The 13,272-nt window shown below is 34.9% G+C and overlaps 2 protein-coding genes across 2 annotated transcripts; both read left to right on the forward strand.

Annotated features, from left to right (window-relative positions):
* The first annotated feature begins 2,331 nt into the window (after positions 1–2,331).
* On the forward strand, positions 2,332–5,075 carry LOC136799381 (calponin homology domain-containing protein DDB_G0272472-like). The gene is made up of 5 exons (XM_067056094.1): positions 2,332–2,492; positions 2,810–3,624; positions 3,857–3,997; positions 4,159–4,695; positions 4,888–5,075. Exons 1-5 carry the CDS (start codon positions 2,402–2,404, stop codon positions 5,047–5,049), a joined length of 1,746 nt encoding a protein of 581 aa, XP_066912195.1. The 5' UTR covers positions 2,332–2,401; the 3' UTR covers positions 5,050–5,075.
* Positions 5,076–11,830: 6,755 nt separating this feature from the next.
* Positions 11,831–12,526, forward strand: LOC136799384 (uncharacterized). The gene has a single exon (XM_067056097.1). The coding sequence runs from the start codon at positions 11,831–11,833 to the stop codon at positions 12,524–12,526; it is 696 nt and encodes a 231-aa protein (XP_066912198.1).
* Positions 12,527–13,272: the final 746 nt, after the last annotated feature.

Consider the following 13,272-nt stretch of genomic DNA (forward strand, 5'->3'; position numbering starts at 1 on the left):
CTCTATTTGAAGGATATGGAAAAACAATAAAGGTGATCATTGATGATAGAATCTCAGATTCACCAGTGCTCGAGGGTGGAGTTATTCGAACGTGGAATGAAGATCTACACAATCCTTTTTTAGTGAACATGATCATCGGAGAAATGAACCAGTATCTTTGTCAAGAGAGGGAAAAGTTAACATAATAGAATAATTGTATTGTTACATCATGCCCAGTGAACCAATAAGAACGTTCATAAATACACGTCAAATTTTGAAACGAAGAAATTCAGGCCTTGTTTTTTTTTAAAGTCATAATTTTTTAACACTTTCTTCTTAATTTTTGCGAGCCTTATAGACTCAAATTGAGTTATCGATGATATAAATTATCGCCAAAAAGTGTTTTTTTCAGTATGATACATTACTTTGCATACGTTTATGACTTAGAGCATTGAAAGAAAAATAGAAGATTGTACTGACAATATAACCTTGATGCTTGTCACCCCTAGTCGTTGTCCAAATCTTCCGAAAAGTTTAAATCAAGTGGGTTGTCCAAAGTATCGATCATATATCCAACACAAAAATGAAAATCATCCCGTTAACACAAAATGATAAACTATGGTCTAAGACGAGTTTCATCTAAAGAGGAAAACAAGCTAGATGCTGAATGGACCTACCTGATGATGAAAGTTAGATAGCAATAAGGAGAAAAATGAAAACAATAAGTTTAGCGTTTAGCGAAGACATAACGCCTTAAATTTTATCATTGATTGTTGATGGGGGGGGGAGGAATGATGAATGATGGTCTTCTCAAAAATCAGACTCAGTCATGTTTTGAAAAATTCAAAAAAACTGTTTTTCTGGCGATTCTCGGCTGTTCTGGCAATTTTTAGAAAGTCCCAGCTATAAAAATCAGTTCTATTAACAATAAAATCATGCTTGATGGTGACATTGTTATCAATAATGTTTTTGCATGAAAAAACAATGAAATATCAGGAAAAAGTCCAATGAAAATCAGCAAAAACGGCATATTTCCGGAATTTCAGACCGGAAAATAATTTTTCTCGAACATCAGCCTCGGCCATAATTTGAGCATTGCTAATACGCATCTTTCTGCAAAAAATCAGAAAAAACTAAGGATGAAAATTCGAGAAAATGTCAAAAACCGGTTTTTCCGGCATACTTCCGGCATTTTCGACCGGAAAAAAATGTTTTTCGAAAATCGGGCTCCGTCACATTTTAAGTATTGTCATTTTGCATCAGTGTGCAATATTTCATAAAAAAATCTAAAGTACAGCTCGAGAAATTCAAGAAATACTGTCTTTCCGGCGAAAATAGGTTGCTCCGGCGATTTTTAAATAGTTCCGGCTTCAAAAATAAATTTTATTGAAAATTGAAACATGCTTGATGGTGGGCATTGCTATTAATAATGTTTTTGAATGAAAAAAACAACCAATTGTATGGAAAAAGTCCAATGAAAATCCAGAAAAACAACGATTTCCGGCTTCTCAAAAATCGGACTCGGCCATGTTTTGGGCATTGTTAATACGCATCTTTGAGCAAAAAATAAGAAAAAACTAATGATAAAATCTCGAGAAAATGCCAAAAAAACATATTTCCGGTATTTACGGCCAGAAATTCGGGCTCCGTCGCATTTTAGGCATTGCCATTTTGCATCTTTGTGCCAAAAATCAGAAAAAACTAATGAGCCAATCGCGAGAAAAGCTGGTAGCGGACGAACGGAAGGACGGACGGACGAACGAACGAACGAACGGACAACGGTTAATTTATAGGACCTCCAGGTCGGTCCAAAAAGCGAAAACGGAAGTTATATTCGGAGGAAGCTGTGGTATTAAAGTTTAACGTGTCATGCAATGTTGCCACCGCAGTTGTCCTCTACAACGACTTGAATGATCTTCCTGTCATATTTTCACATTAAATGAGGGGTTACGTCATCATTTCTCGCTCACAGAAAAGTTTCATTTCAATACCTAACGGCCAGTCTAAATCATAACTATATCGGTCGGCTTTCCCAGCACTCTCTATAGTACAGCCGAAATCAATAATGCAGACAATGATCCATTCGTAGACATTTTCGAAAACGAAGTTGAGCAGAAACGTGAGAATTAAGTGTTAACTACAGAACTGAATAAAAAATTACACAGTCTCTGTCAATATTAAAGCAGGCTTTTCTTTTGTAACACGGCAATGTAACAATATCAAAATGGTTAGTTTTTTGAATTATTGACGTTATCTGCTAATTTTCTGACGTCAAATAAAAAATATTCCAAACGAATAACCAACATGTGGAAATTTTGAGAACTCAGTAGAAGATTCGGTAGTACAGCGGTACTATCACTCTGGTAATTTTGTAAATTTACAGATATATTTTGAAATAACGTTTATTGATAATATATTCAATATGGTTTTCTCTTATAAGAGAGGAAAAGAAGTGTTCTTTTTTCGTAAAAACAGTAAAGTTATGCCTTTGGATTTCGACCCTCGCGCTAAAGGTGAAATAATGATTAATTCTTATCAATTTATTTATTTCTAAATTTTTGAGGCGCCATATCGTCCGCAAGTTTAGACGCTATCAGCTAGCGTCCGTCAGTGCTTTGAGCTGACTACCCTTTTCCCCTCTGACATTATGGGTTGACCCAGGCGAAGGTTTCTTCACTTTGTCAAGTGAATCACTATGAAAAAGATTCGACAGCATAAGCATATTGGTGACATTTACACCATAGCACCTATAGCCATATACTGTTGTAGCTTGATAAAAATTCTTTTGTTCGTCCATTTAATATTTTCTTACTCTTTCATGTACTAACAGAGGTCGATACCAAAGACAAATCTATCTTCAAAAACTTGCGGCTCCGCACCAAACTGGTCAAAAATGAATCGATTGAAACACCTGATACTGTTAAACAAAACATTGGACTTAAAAAAAGGTTGGGGAATTTCTTCAATTTCTTCAAAAGTTTGAAGAGACGAAAACATCGAAAGGTTCAACCGCTTGCTGTGGTCATTGATAACAAGAGATGTGCCAGTTTCATCAAAGATATAGATTGCCAAAGCGTAAAGAATGAAACATCGGACACAAATGGCGGTGATGATCAAATCGATGGGCAAGAAGTCAGTCAAATGTTCAATAGAATTGATAAAAAACTTGCAGATCGTCCAATCAATAAAAAGTTAGCACCGATTCATGGTTCAAAAGATGACTTTTTCAAAACGTTGGAAGACAAGGTGGCTACTTCCAATGTTTCCAACAAGCTTGCACCAATCGCAAATGCCAAGGAAAAGAACGAAAAATTAAAGTGCATTATCTACACAAAGAAAGATTACGCCCGTATGGACATTAACAGAGAGGGTGGTTGCATTCCTGAACGCCCAAGCACGCCATCACTCACTAAACCAAAAAGAGGTCTTACCGGCGGTGAACTACAACTAAAGATGATTAAAGCCAACGAAAGGCGGGTCGAGACACAAACTCAACGCTTGCGGCCAATTACAGCCCGAAGAGAACGTTTTCAACACTGCAAGACGAAACTTAAAATCTCCAAAAATAATAAAAAATCCAACATTGAAAACAAGGCTGAAAAGGTCGAGAATACTAAATTACAATTTAAAGCCGATAAAATTGAGGTAAGCAATTACAACATATTTCTTTATAATCAGTTACCTTATATATACGTATAAAGGAAGAGTGACCGCGCGGGAAATAAAAAGTTGGGTGGGAATTTTGTCCGCGCGGGCGGGTAAAAATTCGGAGGGGGCTCAATGTCTTCGTCTACCTTATATATAAACATTCCAAGCGCTACATATCCTGAATTTAAGAGACAGTTGTGTATTTATTATTTATTTTTTCTTTTGGTAGAAAAAAGAAGAACGAAAAAGAAGACATAACCAAAAGGTCGTTGATATGGAATTGGCTAAAAACGACAAACAACAAAATATTGTCAACAAAACAACCCTGGCTGCTCAAAGACGGAATGAGAAACTGGAGAAGAGAGCCAAAGTAAGTGAGAAAAATTGTATAAGCACTTCTCCTTCAAAAATAAATCAATCACGCTTCTGATCGAATATTTCCATTGAGGCATTACAGTATCGAACCTTCCAATCGGAAATCAAAACTTGAAATAATAAAATAATTCTTTTAATTTTCGTTTGTCTTTACAGAAATTACGGCAACGAAATTTAAACATAAGTGTCCAAGCAGAAATGAAATGTCAGGATGGCCTGAAACGCCCTTCAACCCCTTTCTTCGATGAGGGCGCCTTCAAATCACGCCAACCAAAATGCGAAGAGACGGCACTGAAAGCTCCAATATTATCACAAAGATACTTCACACTGGAAAACTCGAAAGACTTGAACTGTGCCGTCTATGAAGACAATGCGGGGTTCGGTCGATTTGACATCAAATCTGAAAACGGACTTATCCCTGACCGCCCTGACACACCTTCGTTAAATAAAGACAAACGAAATTTCACTCGGGATGAGCTAAAAGAAAAATTAGCAAAGGCCATTGACCGCCGAGCTGAGAGTCAGACAAAAAGATTGCGCCCAATCACCGCACGCAAGGAGCGTTTCCATAGAAGCAGAAAGACCCTTGAGAACGCTAAACTGCTGGACCAACAAATTCAAAAGAGTTACGGAGAAAGTAAATGTGAGAAAGCAGCCCGAAACAAAATACAACTCCAAAATGATAAAGTTAAGGTAAAAGAGATTTTCATATGTCCATATTAAACTGGGAGGGAAAGTTCATTTCGGAAAAGACAAATGTTTCCATAAATAAAACTTACATATAAGTTAGACAATGTACAGATTAAACTGATTAAATATTTTTAAGACTTCTAAAGTTTTATACCCTGTTAAATCACATAACTTTTTTCTTATTCTAAATTATAGAAAATCAAGGAGCGTAATTTGAATGTCAGCATTCGAGCAGAAATGCAAAGAATGCAGCCTAATCCACGCCCAGCAACGCCCATCGATCGAGAGGCGTTTCGATCACGCCAACCAAAAGACCAAGAAGAGCCTTTGAAACCTGTGCTTAGAATGGCAATTTAATCCAGCTATTTCAATTATACCCAGTTCCCCGAAAAAATAAATACTTTGATTCTTCATTCCTTTAATTTTTTGTAAATAATATTTCTTTCTTTTATCTTTTTATATATTTTGCTTATTTTATGATTCTTCAAGAAAATCACAAAAAAATCTCAAATCGGTCGCTTCTTTCTAATCATTTACCCTCCCCTCTCTAAAAATCTCTAAATACAGGTTAATAGAAAACCGCACACCTAGACTTTTTGACGTAATTACACGTTTTTTTTTTATTAGAACACCTAAAATTTGGCTGAGCCTGGATGTGCTTATTTTTTTTAGCAATTTTCAGCCTAAAATGTTCTGAAATGCGTTCTTAATTTTTCAGACTACTCTAAATCGACAATATGATACAAAATAAAGAGCACTTAAATTTGGCAAAATTTTGACAATATTTGACTCTCGACTTTTGAAGATCCATCCCTAAATTCGGTTAAAACTGCTTAAAAAGAGGAAAAAATTGTAGTTTCTTGTCATTTTTTTCCAAACTGAGGCTGGGCATGTTCTAAAGATGTTCTTAATTTTTCGACGAATTTCAGCCTATATGTTCTTATAAACTAGGTTCTAATAAAAAAAAAAACGTGTATTTTTCGATTCATTGTGTAGAGCTATGAAATTTCAAACGCTTCCTTTGCTACTAAATTCATAATATGTGTGTAAAATTTCAGCTTTATATCGAAAAATAATTACGTGGAAAAGTATAGGGGTACGGTTTTTATTGAATCACACTGTATATCCCATACTTGAAGGTCTAACTTAAATTTATTTACTGTCCCTGATTCAATATTTCGAAAAGATTGCAGGGCATAAAAATGAGCCTCTGAGAGTGTTTTGGATTTAATTTCAATGCTATAAGTTTAGTTAAAGTCGAGACATGTTTTCTCAAACCGCCTACTGTAAGGCGAGACCACTGACCTTTATATATCCCTGGACCAAGTTACTCAATCCCGGCCAACCAAAAATCTTTGATCGGTACCCTAATGGCGGCACTACTCGATAGCGGTGAAAATGCATCGAGAGCGCTAGATCTACTTTTCCTCGAATACCTTTAATGATGTAGCGCCGTTAGACGGTAATCTATAACATTGCAGTAGCTTCTTGTCGGTTATCAATTCCAAAAAAAACTCCGATCAAAGATGGTGGATGTAGCATGGTCGAGAGATGTATAAAGGTTAGTGAGCGAGATTAAATTTGATTAGTTGTTTTACTGGCCCGACCGACCAACCCTGAAATTCAAAAAAACGAAGTGAAAATAAAATTCATTTTGGTTGCACATTTTAATTTCATTGCTTTACAGTCTCCTACATTTTCAAGATTTTGGTATAGTTTCAAATGTTTCAAAATGTTTCAAATGTTTTGGGAATTTTATGTTCATTTTATGTTAATCCATGAATTCGACCATTTTGTGCCGTTTTATTTTCTATCTCGCAATTTTGTCAAGGCGTAATAGTTTTTGCTCCTGTTTTGGGTGATTTTATAGGTAAAATTATACTTTTATTTTTATTTTTATACATTGTATATTGGCTCACTGCTTTTGTAGTTTGAGCACTCTTGGATTGGGTGGAGAGTTTTCATTTAAGGGCTCTGACCATAGTGAATTTTTCATAATTGCCATGTTTAAAATGGTTTTGACTGTGTACTAACAAAAACTATGGCATGTTATACATTTTGAGACAACTATTCCTGAATCTGAAATTCAAAATGCATTGCAAAATTTGATGAAGAGAAAATGAGGACTTTGCGAGGAACGTATTTCAACTTGAAGAGCTTAGTTTCGGCGAGAAAAAACTTTTGAAAGAATTTCGCATAGATGGGTATCTTTTACGAACAATAAAAATTTGCGGAAAATTTTTGAAGCTTCTTTGTCTCGAATCTTCAAAATAGTGGTTTTCATCAATTTTTCATCTGATTTTGCTCACCCTCCTCCATGGCTTATCTAACCCCCTACGCTATTGATGATTCTGATGACGCGTGACGGGGGATATAAGCCTGTGCCTTAAACGAAAGACTTTTAGCATGTAGCGAAACGTATGTCTAGCAAATCCGCCATTTTACAATTCCGAGAATTTGAAAAAATAAAAAAAAACAAGTAAATATGAATGAATGGAAGAAATATACATTTAAAGTCAAGACAGATTCTCAACATGAAAGTTGAGTATGAAGAACTCTTGGCAACCAATCAATTGAAAAATTGAAAATTTCATTTAAATGAAACTTGATTGGCAGAGAAAGATACTACGAGACCTTGATAAGCAGTCTCCTGGTCTATCCCTGAAGCAACTGGAACTGCTTGTAAAACGATTTTTTACAGAAAGACAAAATGACTATGGAAAATAGTTTAAAGATTCACTCGAAAAGACCCTCTGCTGTCCACATATAATTGTTTTGCTTGAACTGATTTCCAACAGCAATTTGCATGTTCGCATGTTTCTTTATAATCTGATCACTCGTGATGAATGACTGATGTTTATACATTTTGGCATCTATCTTGACCATTGGCATCAGGAGTATGAAAAAGAAAAAAGCATACATCTCCAGTGATTGCTTGACTGGTAGTCAAAATGAACTGATCGGTGAAGAAGCTTTTTCAGAAAAACTTGAGACTACGTACAATACAAACTCACTGCAAAAATGTTCTGGTTATGGTTTATACAATTATGTGAACAATTCTAATCAACTGATGAATGTGTAAAAGCAAGAAACTTCAAGTATTGAAAAAGAAATAAATCTGTTTCTTTAATGTTTACCATGAATTAATTCTTTAAACATATCCTATTACCAGACTGAAAATTTATTTATATTGACCACCGTAAATGTCAAAAGTATACAAACTAGTATGGTACAGTGTGTATATTGGACTGAATTTGACAAAAAATGAAAAAATGTTGAAGCTGGAAGTAGTTTTTTTATCGGGATAAAATTTATGCAAACATATAAATAATAAATCTGTCCTAGATTATCAATTATGACATGTTAGACTTTTTTGGATTTCAGTTGAATTTATTCTGACCTAAAGATTATGTTTCACTGTCGTCATCATGTGCTGATTTGCTACATAACAAATTTTTTGGAAAGTTTTCCATAGAGTCTTCAGTTTTTAACCTATTTTGAGGATAAAATCAATAGGATCAGTCTAAGTAACATTGACAGATTTTTTTTCATAGCGGTAAGTGTCAATTTTATAGATGAATATTTCTGGACTTGTCAAAGATAGCAATCAACTACATTTTGGTCAAAAATTCCGATAGAACTTTAAGATTATATATGTCTTTCAGTTCAAGTTCTCTTATTTGATACAAAATGATTGAAAATTACTACAAAAAATGAATACATATCTCTTTTTTTGAATGTACTTTTCTTTGGAGCAAAGCTGTTTCATTTAAAGCATCTGATACTTTGAAGCTGAAAGGACTGATAAACAAGATAATTTTTTGGAACTTTTTTCTACCAAATAAGCAAAAATTGTTTAAGGCCTGAAAAGCAACTTTGGAGAATACACGAGATAATTAAATGAAGGGAATTTAATTTGTATGGGGATCCTGGTAAATCCGCCAAATTATTCCGTCATAATTTATTCTTTAAGGGTAGGCCTGTTCAACCACCTCTTTTAATATTGAAAATTCAACAAAATCTAATATTATTTTCAAGCCTTCCCATGAAATTTTTCATAGGACCAGTAAATTTCTAACTTTTTTTGTTACTTGAATAAAAGAAATGTTCCAAGTTTATTAAAGTTTCATGTAAATGTATTCCTGCAGATTTTTTTGATCATCTGCCAAATCTCTAAAAAACTTATACGCCATGTTTTTATTATCAAAACCCTGAGTGAAAATCGTTTAAAGATTCACAAGAAAAATCTTAAAAATGGCACGTATAAAGATTCACACAAGAATATCAAATCATTTTACTAGTCAGAAAACTCATATACTGTAATTAGAATTTAACTCAAACTCTACACAATGATTCATAGCTAGCATTAAATTTTCATAAAATTTCAAAATGGTATTTTACATAATCAATGTGTTCTCTAAATAACTAAATAAATCTTATGAATGATGATATAGTACAGAACAAAATTCACCAAAATTAGTTGTCGCCAAAATTGAAAGAATTGCTTCCTCACCCTGCCTCACCATAATAAGGGCCCCTAATAAGTCCTTGCCAGAATTAAAATTTCCAGTGATTTTCCTAAGGGGCCGTCCACATAGTACGTACACACTAAGGGGGAGAGGGGGTGTCTTCTCAAAAGCATATGCTTGCGTACAGAGGGGAAGGGGGAGGGGTCAAAAGAAAAAGTAAGTACGCAGAAAAAAGATTCACAGCCCCTTTTTTTGCTTGTAAAATTGGTTGAAAGAGAATAAAAAGAGAATTATTATTCGCTTGTTCCTTACAAAATATCAGCTGTTTCTCTCTCATAGAAAAAGGGGAAAAACCCAAGCCTTTTGAATTGATTTTTTTTCAGCCAGGGGGGGGGTGAATTGAAAAAAGTACGACTCACCAGGGGGTATAGCTATTTGCATCTGCTTGCCTATCGGGAGGGGTTATATCTTACTCAATTTTTGACATTTAGTGGGTACGTCATTGGACGGCCCCTAGTAACAACAAAGTTCTATTTGAAACACTAATTTTTAACATAAAAGAACCACTTTATATACTACGTGCTATTTGGCCAAATTAGTTTTTGCCAAAATTAAAAATTGGATTTTCTTCAAACCACATTTACAGTATAAAAAATTCTATTTTATTTAGCTCCTTACCAAAATAAGTTCTCTCCAAAGTAATTGTATTCCCCAAATTCTTATTTTTTCGCAATTTTTGCCTCTTGCTGATTTCACCATTTTATCTCCAATTGTCCCTTTTCGTTAAATAATTGTTTTTCAGTGAAGTGAAAGTAACAAAGATCAAGCATTTTCACTCTTAATTGTTACACAGTCCATAAAGTGTCCATCAATTTTTTCTTTCTTATTATTTAAACCAGTTAAACATCATACAGTGGCCAAATGTTTAAAATTAACTTCAACTGACACTGATGACTGAGCAATGCATTTAGTTATTTAGCATCCTGGAAAACCAGGGCTAACAAATAGTGCAATCTCTCAAAGTTTTTATAGCTCATGCTTATTCCAATCAGCTAATTAGTCACAAAAGCAAGATGCAATGATGATGTTGAGGACATGATACTTTTCATGTTTTTACACACAAAAACATTATGTTGTTGTACAAAAATCTGATTGAATTCATCCTACTGCTACTGTCACTGTCGTTCATCGTTCCCAGCTGTGGTGACATGATATGGGTGGATAATTGGAGTTTACGTTCTTGAGGCTGGATATAAAAATTCTATCAGCTACTTTTTGGATGAGCAGCATCAGCCAGAGTCAGCAGCAAAGCATTAGAGCTGTTGAAAATGTTTTATTTATTTTTCACATATCTAAAAGTGAGAAAGAAAGCAACAATTTCAAGGTTGAAATTTCTTTAGATTAGCTGAGTGTGTTTAAAGCCAGTTAATTTATAGCTTTAACTGTTTTAAGACCAGTTCACAGCAGTTTTCTGCACCAACCCTAAAACTTCACCACAAAAAATATCCATATCAGAGAGCCAAATTTAAAAAACAGTAATTGGAAGTTGAGACTTATTGCAAGGCACTTATTGCATTATTTTGAGCCAGTAAAAAACCATTAAAAGACAGAGGAAAGCCATTCTCATTTCAAAACAACAAACACAGTCATTTTCTACTTGCATTTCGCTTCCAAATGTCCAAATCAACATTATTTTCTTTTCCCATGCCAAATGGTCATACGGAGAAGAACTATTTACAGCATTTTGATATAAATTATTTTAGTAAGTGTGCTCGCAGCTCGGCTGTACTTGTCTTCGCAACATATTGCCCACACTCAAGCTGCCAGAGTCCAAAGGTCGAAAAATATCAAGATTCTTGATATTTTCTCTTCTAAAGTACCAGGGCCCTAAACGATTCCTCCAATTATACGGTACTGGCCTCTTTAAGTCGCAGAATCGTTTATCGGCCCTGGCTCGCGAGGGTGGATTTTGCTTAAAAAAACAATCATAACTTTTGACACATCTTTTTAGAAAAATTTTCCGCAAAATTTAAAATAGTTCAATTCTTTGCGGACAGTGTAAAGAAATTTTGAAACAAAAAAGTTAATTACCCATTAAAACTAAGCACTTTTTGTAAAAGAGGGTAATGCAACATATTATTAACATCTTTTTAAAGTTCATAACGTCATTTTTGCAATTAAATTCTTAATTACTCTTAAGGGATTCGATTAAAAAGCAATTTATAAAGGCAATTCTTTGTTAAAAGTGTTAAGGAACCTGAAATATAACTTTTATGTTCAAATACCTAAATCAATTTTTGGACTATGGTCAGAGCCCTTAAGACGCTCACTATTTGCATTATGCATTGCTCGCTGCTCGCAGTTTGAGCACTCTTGTGACTCCACAATGCAATCCATAAAATATGTGTAACCGTACATCCTGTGCCCAAGTTCAGGAGTTGCCATAAAGCCATTATGGTAATAGCCGGGAGGGCACATTACTATACATTGTACTTTTATTTTTATTATACAAGCTTGACTTGTAAAACAACAAATTGATTTGACCTCCCTCGCCTAAATAACAAATCAGTGTATAAAATTTCATGAAAATAAACATTTGCGTTTTACACACTCAAGTTATCTAAAGTTATCTTTTCAGAAAGGCTGTGAACATTGAAATGAAAGCAAATATGAGCGCTGTAGCAGCTTTTAACGAAGAAGGTCAGAAATTCTTCCACAGAGCAAGAAATGAAGCTTTGAATGTCGAACAAGAATTTGCAGAACAACAAAAACTTTACGCCAAATTCGCTGATAATTATGCTCAAGTGAGATCTGAGGGAGGATTCCAAGGACCAAAGCGAATTTCAGAAGCAATTTATGGATTGTTAGGAGAGAGTAAAGATGCCAAGATACTAGACTATGGTTGCGGAATAAGACCTGTGGCAGATATCCTGATTGACAAGTACGGCTTTTGCAATATCGACGGTACAGAGCCTTGTAAAGAACTTTTGGATATTGCTAAACGTCGCCATAAAATGAATAATCTGTTTAAAATAGGTTCCCATGACGACCATTCCATAATGGGCTCAAAGCAATACGATTTGATTTGTTCTAGTGGCGTTTTCTTTGCCACTCCGTCTCACCCTGGTATTAGCTGTATTCGTTCTTTATGTGAATTGACCAAGTCTGAAGGATGGATTGTCCTTTGCATGGCAGAAAGTTACCTCACAGCCCAAATAATGGAAGGTTTCGAGCATTTGGAGCGTGAGGGATGTATTAAGATGTTTTCTATACATATTTTTGAGGGCTATAGAAAATCAACACCACAAGAACAGTCACAAGGAATGACAATCAAAGGTGCAATTGTAAAAATGCAAGTGGCTTGACATGGAGAAGACTTTAAAAGACTTTGCTTAGGAATAATGCTAAGTTGCCTAAATTAAATAGACACGTATTGTAAAAAGCTGATTTTACCTTTGCTTTTGATACACCCCTGTGTCACAGACCTGTCGGGACCTCAGACCCACTGGAAAATATGTCAAAAATTCGGGCAAAAATTTCGTCCCCGTCGGGAAAATACCCTGGAATTTAATTCCCATAAAATTGCACTCCAAAACCATCCCACTGGATTTTTTAACCTTGGAACAATCGAATAGAATTTCTATCCTTATTGGGATTTCGAAAGGGATTTTTATCCCCACTGAGGAAAAGAGTTCCACCGGAGCTGTGAGACAGAGGTATTTTAATTGTTATATGATATAAGTTCAAAATAGAAATCGATTCCATATTCTTGACTTCTTCACACAAATGACATATCGTATGATAAACGTCTGTGATATTTGTCGTTCCTGGAGACCAAACCCGTTGCTAAAGCCCTCGTCGTCATAAAAATCAGAAGGATCAGATTCGTCGTCAGGTTTCCAGGATACTTTATATTGTCTTTTCAAAAGTATTAACCGTTGAAAATAATCTGGCGTGCAATTTGAAATTAGCCTCAGTATTTAAGTAATGAACAACGATGAGAGAAATAAACCCTTATGAAAATAGCCCCAAAAAGCTGGGTTTGGTCGCCAAAGCGGACCTATTTGCTTTCTGTGCTCCTATTTCTATTGGTTAAGAAACATCGAGCGGA

The sequence above is a fragment of the Clytia hemisphaerica genome, unplaced genomic scaffold, assembly GCF_902728285.1.
Source record: "Clytia hemisphaerica strain Z4C2 unplaced genomic scaffold, Clytia hemisphaerica genome assembly, whole genome shotgun sequence".
NCBI classification, from domain to species: domain Eukaryota; kingdom Metazoa; phylum Cnidaria; class Hydrozoa; order Leptothecata; family Clytiidae; genus Clytia; species Clytia hemisphaerica.

What these genes read in the sequence shown, in the direction of transcription:
- LOC136799381 (XM_067056094.1), top strand. Translation starts at nt 2,402, where the DNA reads ATGGTTTTCTCTTATAAGAGAGGAAAAGAAGTGTTCTTTTTTCGTAAA. An exon ending in TTTCGACCCTCGCGCTAAAG is followed by an intron (nt 2,493 to 2,809) that starts GTGAAATAATGA and finishes ATGTACTAACAG; the next exon opens with AGGTCGATACCAAAGACAAA. An exon ending in TTAAAGCCGATAAAATTGAG is followed by an intron (nt 3,625 to 3,856) that starts GTAAGCAATTAC and finishes TTCTTTTGGTAG; the next exon opens with AAAAAAGAAGAACGAAAAAG.
- LOC136799384 (XM_067056097.1), top strand. Translation starts at nt 11,831, where the DNA reads ATGAGCGCTGTAGCAGCTTTTAACGAAGAAGGTCAGAAATTCTTCCAC.